Here is a 25216-nt window from a genome sequence, read left to right on the forward strand (position 1 = left end):
ATTAGAACTCAACAGACATTCGAGGGGCTCATGAAGATAACCCCTTTCTGAATAGAAGCCTGCCCGGCGAACACGTGATCGCCGCCCGCCCGTATTAAAAAATCCCTGGCGATCAGCAGTTCTTGGAGAGGAATTCATGTCTGCCCATACATCCTCCCCCGTAGCAGATGACCATGTAATACATGCGTGGCTTAAGTCCACCTGAGTCATAGTCCAGAATAAAGACGCCTCTTCTCTATGACGTCCGTTTGCCCTACAAGTTTTGGGACCCCAGGGAACCCCTTTAATGAAGGCAATCCCATTTCATCAGTACTCTCTCAATTTTGGACTGTTCCACATCAGGTATCAGGTCTGTGACATATAACTCCCCTTCTTCTGTACCGTGAAGGCGTCGGGTTCTTTATTCTATAGATCTTTGACTATAGTATATAACTCTATGTCTTTGCATCTCACAGGCCCAGCTGTGATGTATGTTTAATTTCCCGGCGTTCACGCTATATGTGTCCATAAGTCTCGATTAGCTTAATGGAGGCCGAAAGAGTATTCCGTTAAAAAAACGATATACGTACTTTTTAACATCCGTCACCGCCTACATTTTCCTTACCTATATGCTAAACGTAGGCCATAAAAATAAAGGGGTTGTGCCATAAAACACACGTGCCTAAGAGAAAATTTGGTATACATTGGAGGATCGGAATCCATAGATCAGTTTTTCTTCTATTTAGCTTTTGGTGTTGGGATATTTCCCTAAATCTGCCGTATTTTGAAATATCCCACATGTGACCCTAGTGTGCAGCGTGACCGAAACACCGGCCTCAGAATTGAAGTAGCACCTAGTGGATTTTGGGGCCTCCTTTTTATTAGGTTTTTTTCCAGGCACCGTTTCATGTGTGAGGAGGTCTTGTGGTGCCAAAACATAAGAAAAACCAGCAAAAAGGCCCCATTATGGAAACTACCCACTCAAGGAATTTATGTAGGGGTGTAGTGAGCATTTTGACCCCACAGGTGTATAATAAAATGTATTAAAATTGGGTCGTAAAAATGTTTTTTTTTTAAATATCTAGTTTTCGGTTGAAAAAAAATAATTTTACAAGGAATACAGGGGGAAAAGCACGCCTAATCTATTGTGCAATTTTTCCTGAGCACAGCAATACCCCATATGTGGCAATAAACTGCTGTTTGGAACACGGCGGGGCTCAGAAGGGAAGGAGCACCATTTTGATTTAGGAACGCAGACTTTGCTGGATTGTTTGGCCACAATGCCCTGAGTTACCAGAGTGGAAACTCCTTAAATTTGGCTTTTGGAGCACAAATTTAGCTTGGTAGTAGTTCTATTTGGGGGTTTACTGGTATTTCTGATTATAATGTGGGGGCACATGTAAGATTAGTGGATAAGAGGGTATAATAATGGGGTAAATAAATAATCCGCAGATGTGTGTTACGCTGTGAAGCAATCCTTTGTGCCCAGGCCGGTGTCGCACTGATATACGGTGTCCTTTATTCTCCCTCCTATTGCACTCTGCACCTTTTTTTGGGAAACAAATAAACACAACAAAAACACAATAAAAAAAAAAAAAAAATTCACGTATTTATGTTGCCGTTTTCTCTGAGCTACAACTTATTTATTTTTCCTTTGAAAGGATTATTTTTTGCAGGGTGGGCTGTACTTTCTATTGGTACAGCTTTGGGGCGCATGTGACTTTTTGATCACTTTTTATGCCTTTTTTTTTTTTTTTTTAAGGCGATGTGACCAAAAAAAACCCCAGCAATTCTGGCGTCATTTTTTTTAGTTTGTCTTTATTACGGCGTTCATTGTGTGGTATAAAAAAACGTGTTAACTTCATTCTACGCGTCTGTACAATTACGACTGTACCAAATTTATATAGTTGTGTAGCCCCTTCACGACTGTCATACGGCTATATGCGTTCCGATTGCCGATTCCCCGTGCAGTTGTCACGTATATAGACGAGTTTTAAGGAGTGCATTGCTGCTCCAGTGTGACCAGCGCTGCGCACTCGTGTCTGCTGGGGCTTTGAGAGCCCCGAAATACACCCCCCACTGTAGATAGCGCCACACACAACCCCCTGTAGGCAGCGCGTTTTGCATCTGTAGATACGACACCTAAGCTCCCTCTAGGAGCGGAATCCCTACCAGCGCTCTGGCTAAGGTTTCCCCTCCTAGAGGGAGCCCCCGTCGTCTCTCCATCCCCGCTGTAGATAGATGGGGGGCACTGTAGATGGCGCCACCTGAAGTACCTCTAGGAGCGGAATCCCCGGTGTCAGATCGCACTGGCCGGGGATTCCGCTTCTAGAGAGAGCCGCTGACGTCATTGTCCATTTTGAGAGTCACATTAGTGGCACTCACTAGCAGCGGAATCCCCGGCCGACACTCTGGCCGGGGATTCCGCTACTGGAGAAGCCCCTGGTGTCACTGTCCGTATATGGACAATAACGTCAGGGGCTACTCCTGGAGCAGACTCTCCGCTCTGGCAGGGTATTACGCTTTTAGAGTTAACCCCTGACGTCACTGTCCATATATGGACAGAGACATCAGGGGCTCTCTGTAGGAGCAGAATCCCTGTCTAGAAGGATTCCGCTCCTACAGGGAGCTACAGTGGTGCCATTTACAGGAAGGGGTGCCATTTACGGGGGAGGGGGTTGCGATCTACAGGTGGAATGTTGCGATCTACAGGAGGGTGCTATGTACAGGGGGTATGGCACTATCTACATGGGTACTGTGGCATTATCCTGGCACTATCTACAGGGTACACTATGGTGCTATCTACATGGGCACTGTGTGGCACTATGTGGGTACTATCTACAGGGAGAACTGTGGCACTATATGGGCAATGTGGTACTATCTACAGTGGTATTGCATCAGTTTCTACATGGGCACGGTCGTGTTTTCAAGGGGTTGGGACAAAAAAAACCCTAACTATTAAAATTCATCCATTTTTTTTTTAACGTCTATGAAAAACGGATGGCAAATGGCGCAGATCAGAAATGGAAAAAGGGACCTGGACACGGGGCATCGATGACCCTTGGTCATGAATGGGTTAATGTTTGCACAATAAAATAAATTTTCAAAAAAAAAAAAATCTATTTTTTTTTGTGTGTTGCCAAATTCTGAGAGCCGTAACGTTCGAGAGTCTTATTATTTTCCAATAAGAAGAGTTATGTATTATTATTATTTTATTTATTATTTTATTATTATTTTTAACTTGAAAGTGCAATTTTTTTCATTTTTGGACATTTCTTTTTTTTTTCTTTCTATCCCGCCGGGGAACTTGAAGGTCCAGCTACCTGATTCCTCTTCTAATACATTGCGCCACTTATGCAGTGCATTGTATTATACCTGTCAGTGTTACACTGACAGGACATTTTTTTTTAGACTTCCATACCAACCATCAGCACCTCCGCGATCGTATCACAAGGGGACCAATAGGCTACAAACCACTCCGATCTAAGGGGTTAAACGGCCAGGATCGGAGCTAGCTTCGATCCCGACAGTGACAGCAGAGGGTCAGTTGTAATGTACAGCTGCGGAGCCCACGCCATTACCACGCTGTAGCTGGGCCGCGATTTGTGGTAACTCCTTGTCGGAAGCGGCGTCCATATACGGCGAATGTCGAGAAGGGGATAAATCTCCGACGTTCCTCTGATCTCTACAGTGAGTGATTGTAAGAGAATACACAACTGCTCTCTACCATGAAAGTGCCGGGCAGTCCTCTGATTCCTCCTCTCCGCCGGTCACCTAACTTATCTTTTCTGCTTCTGCAGACGGAGTGCCGGTACCTCACTATATGTACGAGGGGACGGAGGAGGGGACCCTGCACCCGAAGAAGTCTGAGGGTACGTTCTCATTCCACCTTGATTTCTGCTTATTGGGAAGTGATTCCTTCTCTACTCTCTCTCCTCCGGAGCTTTGTTTCCGGTCCTTTGCGGGACGGTCGCCGTACTCACCGCTCCGTCCCGCCATTGCTAGTAGCGGCTTGTAATAGATTGTACTTTTTGCATTTTCAGTACCCGCATTTTACCATATGCCACTTGGGTACTGACCAGCGATGGACGATACGAAGTGTAAGAAGGAGGATGCCAATTTGAACTTACAGAAAGCACAGGTAAGTGGAATTTAGTGTCGCGATTACCACCGCGTAGGTTTCTTGCTAAAAGTTTGTTGATAATTACCAAAATTGTTGAATTAAATATTTAGGGTGAATTTCATAGGCTGGTGAAAATCAAAGAGGAGGAAGAACCTAAAGATATTAGCACAGGTGAGTACATGGACATCACACATCTCTACAGTCTCCTTGTACATCCGCTATGGCACGGTGTTATCCTAAACAACATCCAGAAAAAGGATGTGGCCACAAGGGGGCATCCGTATTAGACAACTGCTCAACTTGTCCGTCACCCCTCCCCCACACGCCATCCATTGTATCTTAGACTTGGTACAGGCAGCTTTATTCTTTCCTGGTAAAAGATAAACTTAAAGGGCTGCTGAATTTGTATAAAAAAACTTTTGACATTTCAGAAGTTTAGATCAGTGGGGATCAGAGCGCTGAGATCGCCACCGATCACTAAAAGGAAGCGGCAGAAGCGCTCATGTAAGTGCTGACCTTCTTCGTTTTTGATTGGCTTTTATCGGTTCAGTGTACGGGCTCAATAGATTTAATATTGAACCTGTGCACCGCTCCAAGGAAAGCCGATCAGAAACGAAGCGGCTCAGCACTCACATGAACGCTTCTGCCGCTTCCTTTTAGTGATCGGTGGCGATCTCAGTGCTCTGATCCCCACCGATCCAAACTTCTGATGCGTCAAGCTGCTCGAGCACAGATAAGTCACCTCTACAGGCTCCGGGTTTGTCATGACAATCACTGCCTAGGACCTGAGTTTTTAGCAGCAACCTGTGCGAAAACAATGGTAAATCCCTCGATCGGAAGGCTGAAGATGCGAAAAAATTTAGACATCGATTAGACGCTTCTCGTTTTTTTGCGCAGCCGCTTGGTTGGCTTTCTTTGTACCAATATGTTGCGCCAAAATGATGGAGCATATCGCTAATAAATCTGGTGCTTCGCCACACTCCTGTTACTAGACACTATACAAAGTGTATAAATGTGGTGCACGGCGTATCGGGCAGATTTTTTTTTTTACTCCATTTAAGCCGCAGTTCTGTCTTGTTTCGCTTAGTAAATGTCCCCAATGTGTTCAGTAATTGTGTGTTTTATTTACTAAAGATTGCTCCAGTAACAAAAATTCACCGGAACGATGTCCAAGTCCTCGCTATCCGCACATTCGCCCAGTGGAAGCGTTCCCAGCCGACAAACCTATTAAGGTATCGATAGCAAAGCATTTTATGTTAACCACTTCATGGCTAAAAACGTAGTAAAAGAAGCACCGGTAAAATCTGCAGCGAATCCACCACGTCTAAAATCACCCTAAGGTTGGGTCTACACGCAGACTTTGGCTACAACAACCCTGTTTGCACGGACAAAATTGCTATGTCCCATAACCTACGCGGCAAGTAATGTGGTTGCGTTGCGATCTGCAAGTAACCGCGGCACCACAGTTTGGATTTCTTGCAACTGTCGTGTCGTGGCAACCTGCGTGCCGCGACAAGACCACATTGACTTTAGTGACTTGCAATGTAGACTGCAGGATGTAGCAAACGCATTGGGCGTGTGACCAGTGTCGCAGCCAAATTCGCTGAAAGAAAAAATGAGTGTGTGTTTTCCATGACTTCCTCTCCTCCCTCTCTGGCGGTCTGTTACGGGAGGGAGAAGATACAACTAATGGAAACGTTTGTTGTTTACTAACAAATTTGTCTGTGATCGTTGTAACAGGTGATCACAATGATCACATGCCTAGAGACCACGCTGGTTTATCTCCGGGTAAAGCTCCGCGTTATCAGCTGTATAAAGATGCTGGGGAGCGGCAAACGTGCTTCATCTGCACAACCCTCCGGAACGTCCTTGCAGGGTTAAGTGCGGACCGCCCGGATGTTTATAGTCTATGGGCGGTCCACAACTGTTTAACCCGTTAGCGACCGCCAATACGCCTTTTAACGGCGGCCACTAATGGGCTTTATTCTGATGCATATGCCTTTTCACGGCACTGCATCAGGATAAAGTAAACAGAGCAGGGAGCCGTCAAATCTCCCCGCTCTCAGCTGTTAGAGGTAGCTGAGGGCTTGGAGCGTCCCTGCTCTGCCGGGTGAGATCGATATTAGTATCGATCTCACCCGTTTAACCCTTCAGATGCGGTGCGCAATAGCGTGCACCGCATCTGAGTGGTTTTGGAGAGAGGGAGGGAGCTCCCTCTCTCCCCCACCGACACCCGGCGATACGATCGCCGAGTGTCTGTGTCTCTAATGGCAGCCGGGGGCCTAACAAAGGCCCCCAGGTCTGCCTGGAACGACTGCCTGCTAGATCATGCCGGAGGCATGACCTAGCAGATGCCTGTCTGTTTTAAACGGACAGGCATAATACACTGCAATACAGGAGTATTGCAGTGTATTATAATAGCGATCAGAGAATCGCATATTAAAGTCCCCTAGTGGGACTAGTAAGAAAGTAAAAAAAAAGTTTAATAAAGTTAATGAAAAAAAAAATGTGAAAAAAAATGAAAAACCCAGCTTTTCCCCTTACACAATGCTTTACTATTAAAACACCAAAATAAAGTAAAAAAGTTACACATATTTGGTATCGCCGCGTCCGTAACGACCCCGACTATAAATCTATAACATTATTTAACCCGCACGGTGAACGCCGTAAAAAATGTAATAAAAAACTATGGAAAAATTGCTGTTTTCTGTGAATCCTGACTTTAATTTTTTTTTTTTTAAAAGTGATCAAAAAGTCGCATCTACTCCAAAATGGTACCAATAAAAACTACAAGTCGTCCCGCAAAAAAAAAGCCCTCATACAACCGCATCGGCGAAAAAATAAAAACGTTACGGCTCTTCAAATATGGAGACACAAAAACAAATAATTTTGAAAAAAAAGCGTTTTTACTGTGTAAAAGTAGGAAAACATACAAAAACTATACAAATTTGGTATCGTTGCAATCGTAACAACCCGCTGAATAAAGTTATTGTGTTATTTATATCACACGGTAAACGCCGTTGATTTAAGACGCGAAAAAGAGTGGCGAAATTTCAGGTTTTTTTCTATTTCCCCCCAAATAAAAGTTAATCAATAAATATGTCCCCCAAAATGGTGCTATTAAAAAATACAACTTGTCCCGCAAAAAACAAGACCTTATACAGCTATGTCGACGCAAAAATAAAAAGGTTATAGCTCTTGGAATGCGACCATGAAAAAACTTAAAAAATGGCTTGGTCATTAAGGTCCAAAATAGGCTGGTCATTAAGGGGTTAAGGAGCCCATTTTGGTTGTGTTTCAGATATAAAATTATTTTCCGAATGTCCCTTACATCTTGCTTTAAGATGGAGCACCAACTTATATATATACTGCATCCTATGTACAAGAATATAACTACTATAATTCTGCCCCCTATATACAAGAATATAACTACTATAATACTGCCCCCTATATACAAAAATATAACTACTATAATACTGCTCCTATATACAAGAATATAACTACTATAATACTGCCCCCTATATACAAGAATATAACTACTATAATACTGCCCCCTATATACAAGAATATAACTACTATAATACTGCTCCTATATACAAGAATATAACTACTATAATACTGCTCCTATATACAAGAATATAACTACTATAATACTGCTCCTATATACAAGAATATAACTACTATAATACTGCCCCTATACACAAGAATATAACTACTATAATACTGCTCCTATATACAAGAATATAACTACTATAATACTGCTCCTATATACAAGAATATAACTACTATAATACTGCTTCTATATACAAGAATATAACTACTATAATACTGCTCCTATATACATGAATATAACTACTATAATACTGCTCCTATATACAAGAATATAACTACTATAATACTGCTCCTATATACAAGAATATAACTACTATAATACTGCTCCTATATACAAGAATATAACTACTATAATACTGCTCCTATATACAAGAATATAACTACTATAATACTGCTTCTATATACAAGAATATAACTACTATAATACTGCTCCTATTTACAAGAATATAACTACTATAATACTGCTCCTATTTATAAGAATATAACTACTATAATACTGCCCCCTATATACAAGAATATAACTACTATAATACTGCCCCCTATATACAAGAATATAACTACTATAATACTGCTCCTATATACAAGAATATAACTACTATAATACTGCCCCCTATATACAAGAATATAACTACTATAATACTGCTTCTATATTCAAGAATATAACTACTATAATACTGCCCCCTATATACAAGAATACAACTACTATAATGCTGCCCCTATATACAAGAATATAACTACTATAATACTGCCCTATATATACAAGAATATAACTACTATAATACTGCTCCTATATACAAGAATATAACTACTATAATACTGCTCCTATATACAAGAATATAACTACTATAATACTGCTCCTATATACAAGAATATAACTACTATAATACTGCCGCTATATATAAGAATAGAACTACTATAATACTGCCCCCTATGTACAAGAATACAACTACTATAATACTTCTCCTATATATAAGAATAGAACTACTATAATACTGCCCCTATATACAAAAATATAACTACTATAATACTGCTCCTATATACAAGAATATAACTACTATAATACTGCCCCCTATATACAAGAATATAACTACTATAATACTACCCCCTATATACAAGAATATAACTACTATAATACTGCCCCCTATGTACAGGAATATAACTACTATAATACTGCCCCCTATATACAAGAATATATCTACTATAATACTGCCCCATTATACAAGAATATAACTACTATAATACTGCCACTATATACAAGAATATAACTACTATAATACTGCCCCTATGTACAAGAATATATCTACTATAATACTGCCCCCTATATACAAGAATATAACTACTATAATACTGCCACTATATACAAGAATATAACTACTATAATACTGCCCCCTATATACAAGAATATAACTACTATAATACTGCCCCCTATATACAAGAATATAACTACTATAATACTGCCCCTATATACAAGAATATAACTACTATAATACTGTCCCCTATATACAAGAATATAACTACTATAATACTGTCCCCTATATACAAGAATATAACTACTATAATACTGCCTCTATATACAAGAATATAACTACTATAATACTGCTCCTATATACAAGAATATAACTACTATAATACTGCCTCCTATATACAAGAATATAACGAGTATAATACTGCCCCTATATAAAAGAATGTAACTACTATAATACTGCTCCTATATACAAGAATATAACTACTATAATACTGCCTCCTATGTACAAGAATATAACTACTATAATTCTGCCCTTATATACAAGAATATAACTACTATAATACTGCCCCCTATATACAAGAATATAACTACTATAATACTGCCCCTATATACAAGAATATAACTACTATAATACTGCCGCTATATATAAGAATATAACTACTATAATACGGCTCCTATATACAAGAATATAACTATTATAATACTGCCTCCTATATACAAGAATATAACTACTATAATACTGCTCCCTATATAGAAGAATATAACTACTATAATACTGCCTCTATATTCAAGAATATAACTACTATAATACTGCCCCCTATATACAAGAATACAACTACTATAATGCTGCCCCTATATACAAGAATATAACTACTATAATGCTGCCCTATATATAAGAATATAACTACTATAATACGGCTCCTATATACAAGAATATAACTACGATAATACTGCCTCCTATATACAAGAATATAACTACTATAATACTGCCCCCTATATACAAGAATATAACTACTATAATACTGCTCCTATATACAAGAATATAACTACTATAATACTGCCCCTATATACAAGAATATAACTACTATAATACTGCCCCCTATATACAAGAATATAACTACTATAATACTGCTCCTATATACAAGAATATAACTACTATAATACTGCTCCTATATACAAGAATATAACTACTATAATACTGCCCCTATATACAAGAATATAACTATTATAATACTGCTCCCTATATGCAAGAATATAACTACTATAATACTGCCTCTATATACAAGAATATAACTACTATAATACTGCTCCTATATACAAGAATATAACTACTATAATACTGCCCCTATATACAAGAATATAACTACTATAATACTGCCCCTATATACAAGAATATAACTACTATAATACTACCACTTTATACAAGAATGTTACTACTATAATACTGTCTCCTATATACAAGAATATAACAACTATAATACTGCCCCCTATATACAAGAATAGAACTACTATACTACTGCTCCTATATACAAGAATAGAACTACTATAATACTGCTCCTATATACAATAATATAACTACTATAATACTGCCCCTATATACAAGAATATAACCACTATAACACTGCTCCTATATACAAGAATATAATTACTATAATACTGCTCCCTATATACAAGAATATAACTACTATAATACTGCTTCTATATACAAGAATATAACTACTATAATACTGCCCCCTATATACAAGAATATAACTACTATAATACTGCCACCTACATACAAGAATATAACTACTATAATACTGCCCCTATATACAAGAATATAACTACTATAATACTGCCCCTATATACAAGAATATAACTACTATATTACTGCCCCTATATACAAGAATATAACTACTATAATACTGCTCCTATATACAAGAATATAACTACTATAATACTGTCCCTATATACAAGAATATAACTACTATAATACTGCTCCTATATACAAGAATATAACTACTATTATACTGCCTCCTATACACAAGAATATAACTACTATAATACTGCTCCCTATATACAAGAATATAAGTACTATAATACTGTCCCCTATATACAAGAATATAACTACTATAATACTGCTCCTATATACAAGAATATAACTGCTATAATACTGCCCCTATATACAAGAATATAACTACTATAATACTGTCCCCTATATACAAGAATATAACTACTATAATACTGCTCCTATATACAAGAATATAACTACTATAATACTGCCCCTATATACAAGAATATAACTACTATAATACTGCCCCTATATACAAGAATATAACTACTATAATACTGCCACTATATACAAGAATGTTACTACTATAATACTGTCTCCTATATACAAGAATATAACAACTATAATACTGCCTGTATATACAAGAATATAACTACTATAATACTGCCCCTATATACAAGAATATAACTACTATAATACTGCCCCTATACACAAGAATATAACTACTATAATACTGCTCCTATATACAAGACTATAACTACTATAATACTGCCCCCTATATACAAGAATATAACTACTATAATACTGCCTCTATATACAAGAATATAACTACTATAATACTGCCCCTATATACAAGAATATAGCTACTATAATACTGCCCCTATACACAAGAATATAACTACTATAATACTGCCCCTATATACAAGAATATAACTACTATAATACTGCTCCTATATACAAGAATATAACTACTATAATACTGCCCCTATATACAAGAATATAACTACTATAATACTGCTCCTATATACAAGAATATAACTACTATAATACTGCCCCCTATATACAAGAATATAACTACTATAATACTGCCCCTATATACAAGAATATAACTACTATAATACAGCTACTACGTAGAAGAATATAACTACTATAATACTGCCCCCTATATACAAGAATATATCTACTATAATACTGCCCCCTATATACAAGAATATAACTACTATAATACTGTCCCCTATATACAAGAATATAACTACTATAATACTGCCCCCTATATACAAGAATATAACTACTATAATACTGCCCCATATGTAAAAGAATAGAACTACTATAATACTGCCCCCTATATACAAGAATATAACTACTATAATACTGCCCCCTATATACAAGAATATAGCTACTATAATACTACCCCCTATATACAATAATATAACTACTATAATACTGCCCCCTATATACAAGAATATAACTACTATAATACTGCTCCTATATACAAGAATATAATTACTATAATACTGCCCCCTATATACAAGAATATTACTATAATACTGCCTCTATATACATGAATATAACTACTATAATACTGCTCTTATATACAAGAATATAACTACTATAATACTGCCCCCTATATACAAGAATATAACTACTATAATACTGCTCCTATATACAAGAATATAACTACTATAATACTGCTCCCTATATACAAGAATATAACTACTATAATACTGCCCCTATATACAAGAATATAACTACTATAATACTGCCCCTATATACAAGAATATAACTACTATAATACAGCTACTACGTAGAAGAATATAACTACTATAATACTGCCCCCTATATACAAGAATATATCTACTATAATACTGCCCCCTATACACAAGAATATAACTACTATAATACTGTCCCCTATATACAAGAATATAACTACTATAATACTGCCCCCTATATACAAGAATAGAACTACTATAATACTGCCCCATATGTAAAAGAATAGAACTACTATAATACTGCCCCTATATACAAGAATATAACTACTATAATACTGCCCCCTATATACAAGAATATAGGTACTATAATACTACCCCCTATATACAAGAATATAACTACTATAATACTGCCCCTATATACAAGAATATAACTACTATAATACTGCCCCCTATATTACAAGAATATAACTACTATAATACTGCCCCCTATATTACAAGAATATAACTACTATAATACTGCCCCTATATACAAGAATATAACTACTATAATACTGCTCCTATATACAAGAATATAACTACTATAATACTGCCCCTATATACAAGAATATAACTACTATAATACTACCTCTATATACAAGAATATATCTACTATAATACTGCCCCTATATACAAGAATATAACTACTATAATACTGCCACTATATACAAGAATATAACTACTATAATACTGCCCCTATGTACAAGAATATATCTACTATAATACTGCTCCTATATACAAGAATATAACTACTATAATACTGCTCCTATATACAGGAATATAATTACTATAATACTGCCCCCTATATACAAGAATATAACTACTATAATACTGCCTCTATATACATGAATATAACTACTATAATACTGCTCCTATATACAAGAATATAACTACTATAATACTGCCCCTATATACAAGAATATAATTACTATAATACCCCCCCTATATACAAGAATATAACTACTATAATACTGCTCCTATATACAAGAATATAACTACTATAATACTGCCCCCTATATACAAGAATATAACTACTATAATACTGCTCCTATATACAAGAATATAACTACTATAATACTGCTCCTATATACAAGAATATATCTACTATAATACTGCCCCTATATACAAGAATATAACTACTATAATACTGCCCCCTATATACAAGAATATAACTACTATAATACTGCACCCTATATACAAGAATATAACTACTATAATACTGCTCCTATATACAAGAATATAACTACTATAATACTGCTCCTATATACAAGAATATATCTACTATAATACTGCCCCCTATATACAAGAATATAACTACTATAATACTGCCCCCTATATACAAGAATATAACTACTATAATACTGCTCCTATATACAAGAATATAACTACTATAATACTGCCCCTATATACAAGAATATAACTACTATAATACTGCCCCTATATACAAGAATATAACTACTATAATACTGCCTCTATATACAAGAATATAATTACTATAATACTGCCCCTATATACAAGAATATAACTACTATAATACTGCCCCCTATATACAAGAATATAACGACTATAATACTGCCCCTATATACAAGAATATAACTACTATAATACTGCTCCTATATACAAGAATATAACTACTATAATACTGCTCCTATATACAAGAATATAACTACTATAATACTGCCCCTATATTCAAGAATATAACTACTATAATACTGCACCGTATATACAAGAATATAACTACTATAATACTGCTCCTATATACAAGAATATAACTACTATAATACTGCTCCTATATACAAGAATATAACTACTATAATACTGCTCCTATATACAAGAATATTATTTGAGTTGTTCTGTTTGTTATTTAGGAAGAAAACCTGAATATTGTGATTGTTGATATTGGTCCAGAAATTCAAAGGCAAATGGAGCGGAATGAGAGGAATGCGAGGATTAAGGAGGAGCAAATTCCGGCAGATATCGGTCCGGGTGAGTTATAATCAGTAATATATATGGCATATCTCCCATGTTCTGTCATTATGACAACCTATACCTTTTTCTGCCACAATTAAGTATTGAGGTAAATGTATCTGTGTAGTAGGTGGAATCCTGAGCTGCCCAACATGAGGGTGTTTGACATTGTATGATTAAAATAAACACTAACCTAATCTCCTAGTATACGTGATATAGAGCAACTTTGTAATTTACTTACTATTAAAATGTTGTTTTATTCATGCTAATTCTGTAGAAAGTTACTGCCACTAGATGTCTCCCTTCCTGTAATGTTCTGTACTCCCTATTGTCAAGTCCATTCCTGATTACAGAGTAGAATTGACAGGCTGCGGAAGGTGGGAGTGTGTCAATTCACTGCCTGCCCAAACAACTCTATAATGGGGTAAGGGGGAGCAGGAGGAGGGAGCAGAAAGAAAGTCACACAAATGCTGCGTACAAGTCTATGGAGAAGGGAGGGGGAGCAGGAGGAGTGAGCAGAGAGTGAGTCACACATAGACTGCCCATAAAAGTGTATGGGGAGGGGAGGGAGAACAAAAGGAGGAATAAGGAACAGAGAGAGAGACACACCTTTTGCTGGTAAGATTTATATGTCACCCCAGTGCTGGATTCTCTGCTACGCTGCTCATTACTGCTCTTTAATCTCCTCCTTGGTGCTTCTATATAAATGTGATCGAGATAGAAGAGGAGAATCCTGCTCTCCTATGTGTGCAGTGTATAGAAGACGTGATAGCGGTTAGGCTCCACCCACTAGTTCAGAGACAACTGAGAATTAGAGATCGAACGTGCAGAGTGGAAAACTGCGAAAAAATGCAGAATACAAGTCCTATAATGGCCAGATATAGTGTTATTCCTCAAGTACACACCTATGACTGCAAATTTTGAAAAGTCACTTGAAATGTTAGGCACCTCTTAAGACTGGAAAGGCGGGTATTGAGTGCTGCATATGTACCCGGGTCACTAGACGTAGGAAATCCATATACCTACTATTTCTATAGGACCTGAGCATAGCGCTTCAATTCACCAGCGGGTAATGCGGGTGTCACTGGGTCACCAGGACCCAGAAACAGATGAGCACATATAACAATGATTTACATGCACATATCTCCGCATCACCAAGAACTGATCAGCACATATAAAACTGTTCCACTTTTTGAAGATCGTACTTTTGTTCCCACAAATAAGTTTGACTTATTCCGAATGGTGAAAGACCTTTTATCTGTTTGCCTGCAAACTCAAATGGAAAAAGTTTTTTGTTTTTTAAAAAAAACGCATCCTAGACGTCGGTGTCAAGAGCTTGGAATTATTGGGGTATTAGATGAACGGTGGGAACAGGACCGGGGAGGCGTGGGGGAGGGTCTTTTTACTGACCTTGGTCTTTCTTCCACACACAATGAATGTCCCCTGGTCCTATGTAAAGTCCTGGAAGGAACAGATCATGTGCTAGTTCTTGTATTGACCACACATATATTTATTTTTTTTTCAAAATTGTTTTTATTAACATTTTCCAATAAGGGGTACAAAAAGTAGAAAGGGGAGGATGGGGGCTGAGAAATATACAAGACATTGAGAAAGATCAAATAATGGGATAAAACAATAAATAAAAAAGGGGAGAAAAAAAAAAAAATTAAAAAAAAATATATATATATATATTAAATAAAATTATAGAGAAGTAAACAAAAATAGGGGGGGGGGGGAGGGGAACAAAAACATAACAGTCATAACCGTTACTATTAACCCCTTAATGACCGGGCCATTTTGCACGTTAATGACCAAGGATTATTTTTTGTTTTTTCACGGTCGCATTCCAAGAGACGTAACTTTTTTTTTATTCCGTCGACGTAGCCGTATAAGGGCTTGTTTTTTGCGGGACGAGTTGTATTTTGTAATTGTACCATTTTTAGATGCTTATAATATATTGATTAACTTTTATTAACTTTATTTTAGGAGAGAATTGAAAATAAGCAGCTATTCCAGCATTCATTTTCACGTTATAAATTTACGCCGTTTACTATGCAGCGTAAATAACATGTTAACTTTATTCTATGGGTCGGCACGATTACGGGGATACCAAATATGTAAAGGTTTTATATGTTTTCCTACGTTTGCACAATAAAAAGCCTTTTAGAAAAAAATTACTTGTTTTTGCATCGCCGCGTTCCAAGAGCCGTCATTTTTTTATTTTTCCGTCGATGTGGCCGTACGTGGGCTTGATTTTTGCGGGCCAAGGTGTCGTTTTCATTAGTACTATTTTGGGGTACATAGGACTTATAGATTAACTTTTATTTTATTTTTTATGGGGGGAATGGGAGAAAAGAGAGAATTTTGCCGTTGTTTTTTGCGTTTTTTTTGGACGCCGTTCATCCGGCGGTTTAATTAATGTGTTCATTTTATTGTTCAAGTCGTTACGATCGCGGGGATACCATATATGTGTATGTGTTATTTGTTTTGACACTTTTACTGAATAAAACCACTTTTTGGGCAAAAAAAGTAGTTTTATTTGATTTTGACTGTAATTATTATTTTTTTTTTCAACAAACTTTATTTAACTGATTGACATTTTTTTTTAAGTCCCACCAGGGGACTTCACTATGCGATATGCCGATCGCATATATAATGCTTTGGTATACTTAGTATACCAAAGCATTATTGCCTGTCAGTGTAAAACTGACAGGCAACCTATTAGGTCATGCCTCCGGCATCGCCTAACAGGCAGATGCTGAAGGCAGACCTGGGGGTCTTTGTTAGACCCCCGGCTGTCATGGAAACCCGACGGCGACCCGCGATTTGTTTGCGGGGGCGCCAATCGGGTGACAGAGGGAGCTCCCTCCCTCTGTCAAACACATTAGATGCCGCTGTCACTATTGACAGCGGCATTTAATGGGTTAAACTGCCGGAATCGGCGCGCGCTTAGATTCCGGCAGTTGCAGCAGGAGCCAGGCTGTGTATAACAGCCGTGCTCCTGCCGCTGATCGCGTGGGTACACTGGCAGTACCCGCGCGATCACAGGACGGATATATCCGTCCTCCTGCGCAAACTAGCAGCTGCTGAGGACGGATATATCCGTCCTTCGGCGTTAAGCTCATTATATCCATAGTTCCAATAAGTCAGGTGAGGGGATCTACATATCAAGCAAATGCAGGGTCTCCCCTTCTCGTCGGGTTTTCAACCCCAGTGTGACGATAGCATGGGCATGGAACCAGCCAAATACCCTGTGCCAGTCTCACCGATATATTATCCAAAAGCTTTCTCCGAGAAGCGAGATCGCCAATAAGCAGATCAGAGGCGTGACCCCCGCAGGCATCATAAGAATCCGAATCCCCGACAACTCATCATCTCGCAGTGAACACACGTTACAATATAGGTGCGTCCCCCATAAGTAGCTGCTCATTAAACCATATAGTGGAGTCAAAGCAGTGCTTTATTTTCATTTGCACGTTCCGCGGGAGGAGTGAGATAAAGGATTCCCAAGTATCGAAAAATTGCTTGACCTTTTGCTCTTTGTGGAGAGAGGCCTCCATCCAATCCATCTTCATCAGATAGGAAAGCTTGTCAAGAAACATTTTGAGCGGCGGGGCCTGATCGTGAAGCCAGGTTTGTAGGATAGCCTTTACCCCCGCTGCCGCCACGTAGTGCAATAGTCTAAGTGCCCCGGGGGAACAGTGGTGTGTATCAGGGTCCAGGTACCCAAAAATTGCCCATAACGCTGTGTTAGGAACAAAGTTTGTGAGGTGTTCAGAGGTGAATGATTGTATTCTGGACCAGAAAGTTTGGATATTTGGGCAGGACCATAGACAATGATATAGGTTAGCCTCCGGTGTTTGGCATTTGAAGCAATGCGAGGTGGGATAGACGCCTATTTTGTGCCCTATATGCGGTGTTAGGTATGACCTATGGGAGACTTTCAATCTCATCTCCAGGAAACGCGCCGAAGGGAGAAATTTATGTGCCTGTGTCAAGGCCGCTAAAATGGTTGTGTAGGTGAGCACGTGGTCATCTGTTTGCCATTTGGTTAGGGGGGTTTGGGTTTGAGAATAATCTAAGGGAACGTGGATAAATTGATAATTACGAGTGATTTGACCCCTGAGGTAGTTTTGTTTTGAAAAATGATGTCGCAGGCATGGGTTCCATTCTTGGTCAGGTATCGGTGGTAGTATCTTTGTTAAGTAGCTTTTGACTTGCATATAGCTAAAGAGATAAATCGGGTGATCCGGAAACTTAGAACATAACTCCGTAAAGGAGAACATCCTACGCTCTTCTATGTTCACAAATTGCCCCACAGAAGTGAGCCCCAGCCTGTACCACCTGTGGAAGACGGCAGCAGGGTTACCACTCTGAAAGTCAGGGTTACATACCAGGGGCATATGAAGAGATAGCAGAGGAGAAAGATGAAAGAGAGATCTTATCTTCTGCCATGCCTTCCATGTGGTAAATAGTAAGGGGTTGGCCCTCGTTTCCCTCGTCAAGCTCCCATAAGGAAGATGCAAGAGTCCTGATAAAGCGTTCCCCATGAACAATGCCGAGTCTAGAGGTGAGGAGGTGTATACGGAGGTGTTGTGGATCCAGTCAGAGATATACCGATATAAAGCTGCCAAATTATAGTGTTTAATATTGGGGAAGTTGATCCCCCCCGTTACCCCAGGGCTGCTGCAGGATGATATAGGCTATTCTGGATCTTTTCCCACCCCAGATAAAGGTTCTATAGAGATAATTGATTCTGCGCTCGTCTTTGGGTGTGAGGTAAATTGGGAGAGTGTGGAAGAGATACAGGAGGCGTGGGAATTCTGTCATTTTGAGTAGATTAGCCCTGCCCAGATAAGAGAGTATAAAGTGTTTCCAGGAGAAAGGAGCGTCTTCTCCAGTTTCGTTATATAGTGCGATATGTTGGTGCTATAGAGTGCGGACGGGCGTTTCGTGATTCGGACTCCTAGATATGTGAGGGCCTGAGAGTTCCATTTAAATGGGAATTTCCGTGACCACAGGGGTGCAGAGGGGCCTTTCAGTAACATCGCTTCAGTCTTATCCAGGTTCAGAGTGTAACCGGACAGTCGTCCCACCCCCTCCAATTCACTCAAAAGAGGGTCTAGAACCTGTTTGGGGTTAGATACGGCCAACAAAATATCGTCAGCAAAAGCGGCCACTTTTAGTTCTATATTACGTAGTTTAATGCCCTGAAAAGTAGATGTCTGGGAGAGATGGCGCAAGAGGGGGTCTAAGGCGAGATTAAAAAGGAGGGGGGAAAGGGGACAACCCTGCTTGGTGCCCCTAAAAATGTCTATCGGAGCTGTGTTATGCCCATTGACCGTCACACTAGTCGCACACCCAACACGAAGAGATTGCAGGAATTGAGTGACAGTCGATCCAAGGTTCGTTCGCTCCATCACCTCATCGAGAAAAGGCCACGCGACAGTGTCGAAGGCCTTCTCAGCGTCAAGGCTCATCAGCATGTTAACTGGTTGATCCTGCTCCTGCGCCATGACTGTGGCAGCAACAGCTGATCTTATATTCTTGATACCAGTCCTGCCTTGTGTGAAACCCATTTGAGCTTCGCATAAAAGGTCGGGGAGAACAACCTGGAGTCTGTCAGCCAATATCCTTGCCAGTAATTTATAATCTTGATTGAGTAGTGAAATTGGCCGATAGGATTGGGCCAGAGACGGGTCTTTATTTGGTTTTGGTAAGAGAACTGTGCGGGACTCTGTGAATCGGTCAATGGGCATTTGGCGTACAAAGGCGTCGTTAAATAAATTAGTGAGAGTGGGAATTATTTGGGGGGCCAGTATTTTATAATCCGCCGGGAATCCATCCGGACCCGGTGTTTTGCCATTGGAGGTCAGAGAGATGGCCCGTCGCACTTCCTCCTCCTGTATGTCCGAATTCAGCAAAGATTGCTGATCTTCAGATATGGAGGGCAAATTTATGGTGTCCAGAAAGGTATTGATATCTGGGAGGGATGCCGGGGCCGCTCTATAAAGGTCTTCATAATAGTCAGAGAAAATCTGCGCTATCTCAGAAGCATCGGTGACAAGGGAGCCGGTGGTAGGGTGCCGCAGGGACAATATGGGTTTGAATGGACGTTTTTGCTTAGTGAGTGTGGCGAGTAATTTTCCAGTTCTATTTCCCCATCTATAAAATTTATTGTCTGTGTTTTTTACCTGCCTGGCCGTCTGATAAACTGTTTGGTTATACGCAGAGGAATCTGCTGCATATTTGCGCTGAGCGGCCAGTAAAGCCTTGTGTAAGGCGTCAAAGCGCTCCCTTCTCGTTTTCCGTCTACGGGACAGATAGCTGATGACATGACCTCTCATTACAGCCTTAGAAGTCGCCCACAACAAGGGGGAGATATCCGTATGAGAGATGTTGTCGTCCAAGAATTGACTCCAATATGTTTGGAGATACTGTTTAAAGTCATCAGAATCTGCCATGTACGCAGGAAACCGCCATATTCTAGTTCTCACATTGGATGGGGATAAGGATAATGACATTGTAATTGGAGCATGGTCTGATATGGTGATTGGATGTATACGTGATGAGTAATGCGCCTCAAACAGGGGGGAGGATATCAGAAAGTAGTCAATACGGGAGAATGTTTTATGGGCTACAGAATGACACGAGTATTCTCTCGCCCCAGAATCCATCACCCTCCAGGGATCGCACACATTGAGGGAGTCAATGAGAAGAGTGAGGGAGGCGGTCGCTACCTGGATATTACATTATAGAGGAGGTGATATTACATTATAGAGGAGGTGATATTACATTACAGAGGAGATGATATTACATTATAGAGGAGGTGATATTACATTATAGAGGAGGCGATATTACATTATAGAGGGGGTGATATTACATTATAGAGGAGGTGATATTACATTATAGAGGAGGTGATGTTACATTATAGAGGAGGTGATATTACATTATAGAGGAGGTGATATTACATTATAGAGGAGGTGATATTACATTATAGAGGAGGTGATATTACATTATAGAGGAGGAGATATTACATTATAGAGGAGGCGATATTACATTATAGAGGAGGTGATATTACATTATAGAGGAGGTGATATTACATTATAGAGGAGGTGATATTACATTATAGAGGAGACGATATTACATTATAGAGGAGGTGATATTACATTATAGAGGAGGTGATATTACATTATAGAGGAGATGATATTACATTATAGAGGAGGTGATATTACATTATAGAGGAGGTGATATTACATTATAGAGGAGGCGATATTACATTATAGAGGAGGAGATATTACATTATAGAGGGGGTGATATTACATTATAGAGGAGGTGATATTACATTATAGAGGAGGAGATATTACATTATAGAGGAGGTGATATTACATTATAGAGGAGGTGATATTACATTATAGAGGAGGGGATATTACATTATAGAGGAGGTGATATTACATTATAGAGGAGGTGATATTACATTATAGAGGAGGTGATATTACATTATAGAGGAGGTGATATTACATTATAGAGGAGGTGATATTACATTATAGAGGAGGTGATATTACATTATAGAGGAGATGATATTACATTATAGAGGAGGTGATATTACATTATAGAGGGGGTGATATTACATTATAGAGGAGGTGATATTATAGAGGGGGTGATATTACATTATAGAGGAGGTGATATTACATTATAGAGGAGGTGATATTACATTATAGAGGAGGTGATATTACATTATAGAGGGGGTGATATTACATATATAGAGGAGGTGATATTACATTATAGAGGAGGTGATATTACATTATAGAGGAGGTGATATTACATTATAGAGGAGGTGATATTACATTATAGAGGAGGCGATGTTACATTATAGAGGAGGTGATATTACATTATAGAGGAGGTGATATTACATTATAGAGGGGGTGATGTTACATTATAGAGGAGGCGATGTTACATTATAGAGGGGGTGATATTACATATATAGAGGAGGTGATATTACATTATAGAGGGGGTGATATTACATTACAGAGGAGATGATATTACATTATAGAGGAGGTGATATTACATTATAGAGGGGGTGATATTACATTATAGAGGAGGTGATATTACATTATAGAGGAGGTGATATTACATTATAGAGGAGGTGATGTTACATTATAGAGGAGGTGATATTACATTATAGAGGAGGTGATATTACATTATAGTGGAGGTGATATTACATTATAGAGGGGGTGATATTACATTATAGTGGAGGTGATATTACATTATAGAGGGGGTGATGTTACATTATAGAGGAGGCGATGTTACATTATAGAGGAGGTGATATTACATTATAGAGGAGGTGATATTACATTATAGAGGGGGTGATATTACATTATAGAGGAGGTGATATTACATTATAGAGGAGGTGATATTACATTATAGTGGAGGCGATATTACATTATAGAGGAGGTGATATTACATTATAGAGGAGGTGATATTACATTATAGAGGAGGTGATATTACATTATAGAGGAGGTGATATTACATTATAGTGGAGGCGATATTACATTATAGAGGGGGTGATATTACATTATAGAGGGGGTGATATTACATTATAGAGGAGGTGATATTACATTATAGAGGGGGTGATATTACATTATAGAGGGGGTGATATTACATTATAGAGGGGGTGATATTACATTATAGAGGGGGTGATATTACATTATAGAGGGGGTGATATTACATTATAGAGGGGGTGATATTACATTATAGAGGGGGTGATATTACATTATAGAGGAGGCGATATTACATTATAGAGGAGGCGATATTACATTATAGAGGAGATGATATTACATTATAGAGGGGTGATATTACATTATAGAGGGGGTGATATTACATTATAGAGGAGGTGATATTACATTATAGAGGGGGTGATATTACATTATAGAGGGGGTGATATTACATTATAGAGGAGGTGATATTACATTATAGAGGGGTGATATTACATTATAGAGGGGGTGATATTACATTATAGAGGAGGTGATATTACATTATAGAGGAGGTGATACTACATTATAGAGGGGGTGATATTACATTATAGAGGGGGTGATATTACATTATAGAGGGGGTGATATTACATTATAGAGGGGGTGATATTACATTATAGAGGGGGTGATATTACATTATAGAGGGGGTGATATTACATTATAGAGGGGGTGATATTACATTATAGAGGAGGTGATATTACATTATAGAGGAGGTGATATTACATTATAGAGGAGGTGATATTACATTATAGAGGAGGTGATATTACATTATAGAGGAGGTGATATTACATTATAGAGGAGATGATATTACATTATAGAGGAGGTGATATTACATTATAGAGGAGGTGATATTACATTATAGAGGAGGTGATATTACATTATAGAGGAGGTGATATTACATTATAGAGGAGGTGATATTACATTATAGAGGAGGTGATATTACATTATAGAGGAGGTGATATTACATTATAGAGGAGATGATATTACATTATAGAGGAGGTGATATTACATTATAGAGGAGGTGATATTACATTATAGAGGGGTGATATTACATTATAGAGGGGGTGATATTACATTATAGAGGGGGTGATATCACATTATAGAGGGGGTGATATCACATTATAGAGGAGGTGATATTACATTATAGAGGAGGTGATATTACATTATAGAGGAGGTGATATTACATTATAGAGGAGGTGATATTACATTATAGAGGGGGTGATATTACATTATAGAGGGGGTGATATTACATTATAGAGGAGGTGATATTACATTATAGAGGGGGTGATATTACATTATAGAGGAGGTGATATTACATTATAGAGGAGGTGATATTACATTATAGAGGGGGTGATATTACATTATAGAGGGGGTGATATTACATTATAGAGGAGGTGATGTTACATTATAGAGGAGGTGATATTACATTATAGAGGGGGTGATATTACATTATAGAGGAGGTGATATTACATTATAGAGGAGGTGATATTACATTATAGAGGAGGTGATATTACATTATAGAGGGGGTGATATTACATTATAGAGGAGGTGATATTACATTATAGAGGAGGGGATATTACATTATAGAGGGGGTGATATTACATTATAGAGGAGGTGATATTACATTACAGAGGAGGTGATATTACATTAGAGGAGGTGATATTACATTATAGAGGAGGTGATATTACATTATAGAGGAGGTGATATTACATTATAGAGGAGGTGATATTACATTATAGAGGAGGTGATATTACATTATAGAGGAGGTGATATTACATTATAGAGGTGATATTACATTATAGAGGAGGTGATATTACATTATAGAGGAGGTGATATTACATTATAGAGGAGGTGATATTACATTATAGAGGAGGTGATATTACATTATAGAGGAGGTGATATTACATTATAGAGGGGGTGATATTACATTATAGAGGGGTTATATTACATTATAGAGGGGGTGATATTACATTATAGAGGAGGGGATATTACATTATAGAGGGGTTATATTACATTATAGAGGGGGTGATATTACATTATAGAGGAGGGGATATTACATTATAGAGGAGGTGATATTACATTATAGAGGGGGTGATATTACATTATAGAGGAGGTGATATTACATTATAGAGGAGGTGATATTACATTATAGAGGAGGTGATATTACATTATAGAGGAGGTGATATTACATTATAGAGGAGGGGATATTACATTATAGAGGGGGTGATATTACATTATAGA

At 38.1% G+C, this 25216-nt stretch overlaps 1 protein-coding gene across 2 annotated transcripts in view; it reads left to right on the forward strand.

Annotated features, from left to right (window-relative positions):
- Nucleotides 1–25216, forward strand: part of LOC142663446 (uncharacterized) — a 37521-nt gene that overhangs the window by 1855 nt on the left and 10450 nt on the right. For both annotated transcript variants that reach the window (XM_075842104.1, XM_075842105.1), the window contains exons 2-6: nt 3780–3851; nt 4023–4120; nt 4213–4273; nt 5237–5334; nt 14345–14462. In XM_075842104.1, the coding sequence (XP_075698219.1) occupies nt 4064–4120; nt 4213–4273; nt 5237–5334; nt 14345–14462 (334 nt within the window). In that variant the 5' untranslated portion in view covers nt 3780–3851; nt 4023–4063. The remainder of the gene's footprint in view (nt 1–3779; nt 3852–4022; nt 4121–4212; nt 4274–5236; nt 5335–14344; nt 14463–25216) is intronic.

Source organism: Rhinoderma darwinii, chromosome 11 (assembly GCF_050947455.1).
Source record: "Rhinoderma darwinii isolate aRhiDar2 chromosome 11, aRhiDar2.hap1, whole genome shotgun sequence".
Taxonomy (NCBI): domain Eukaryota; kingdom Metazoa; phylum Chordata; class Amphibia; order Anura; family Rhinodermatidae; genus Rhinoderma; species Rhinoderma darwinii.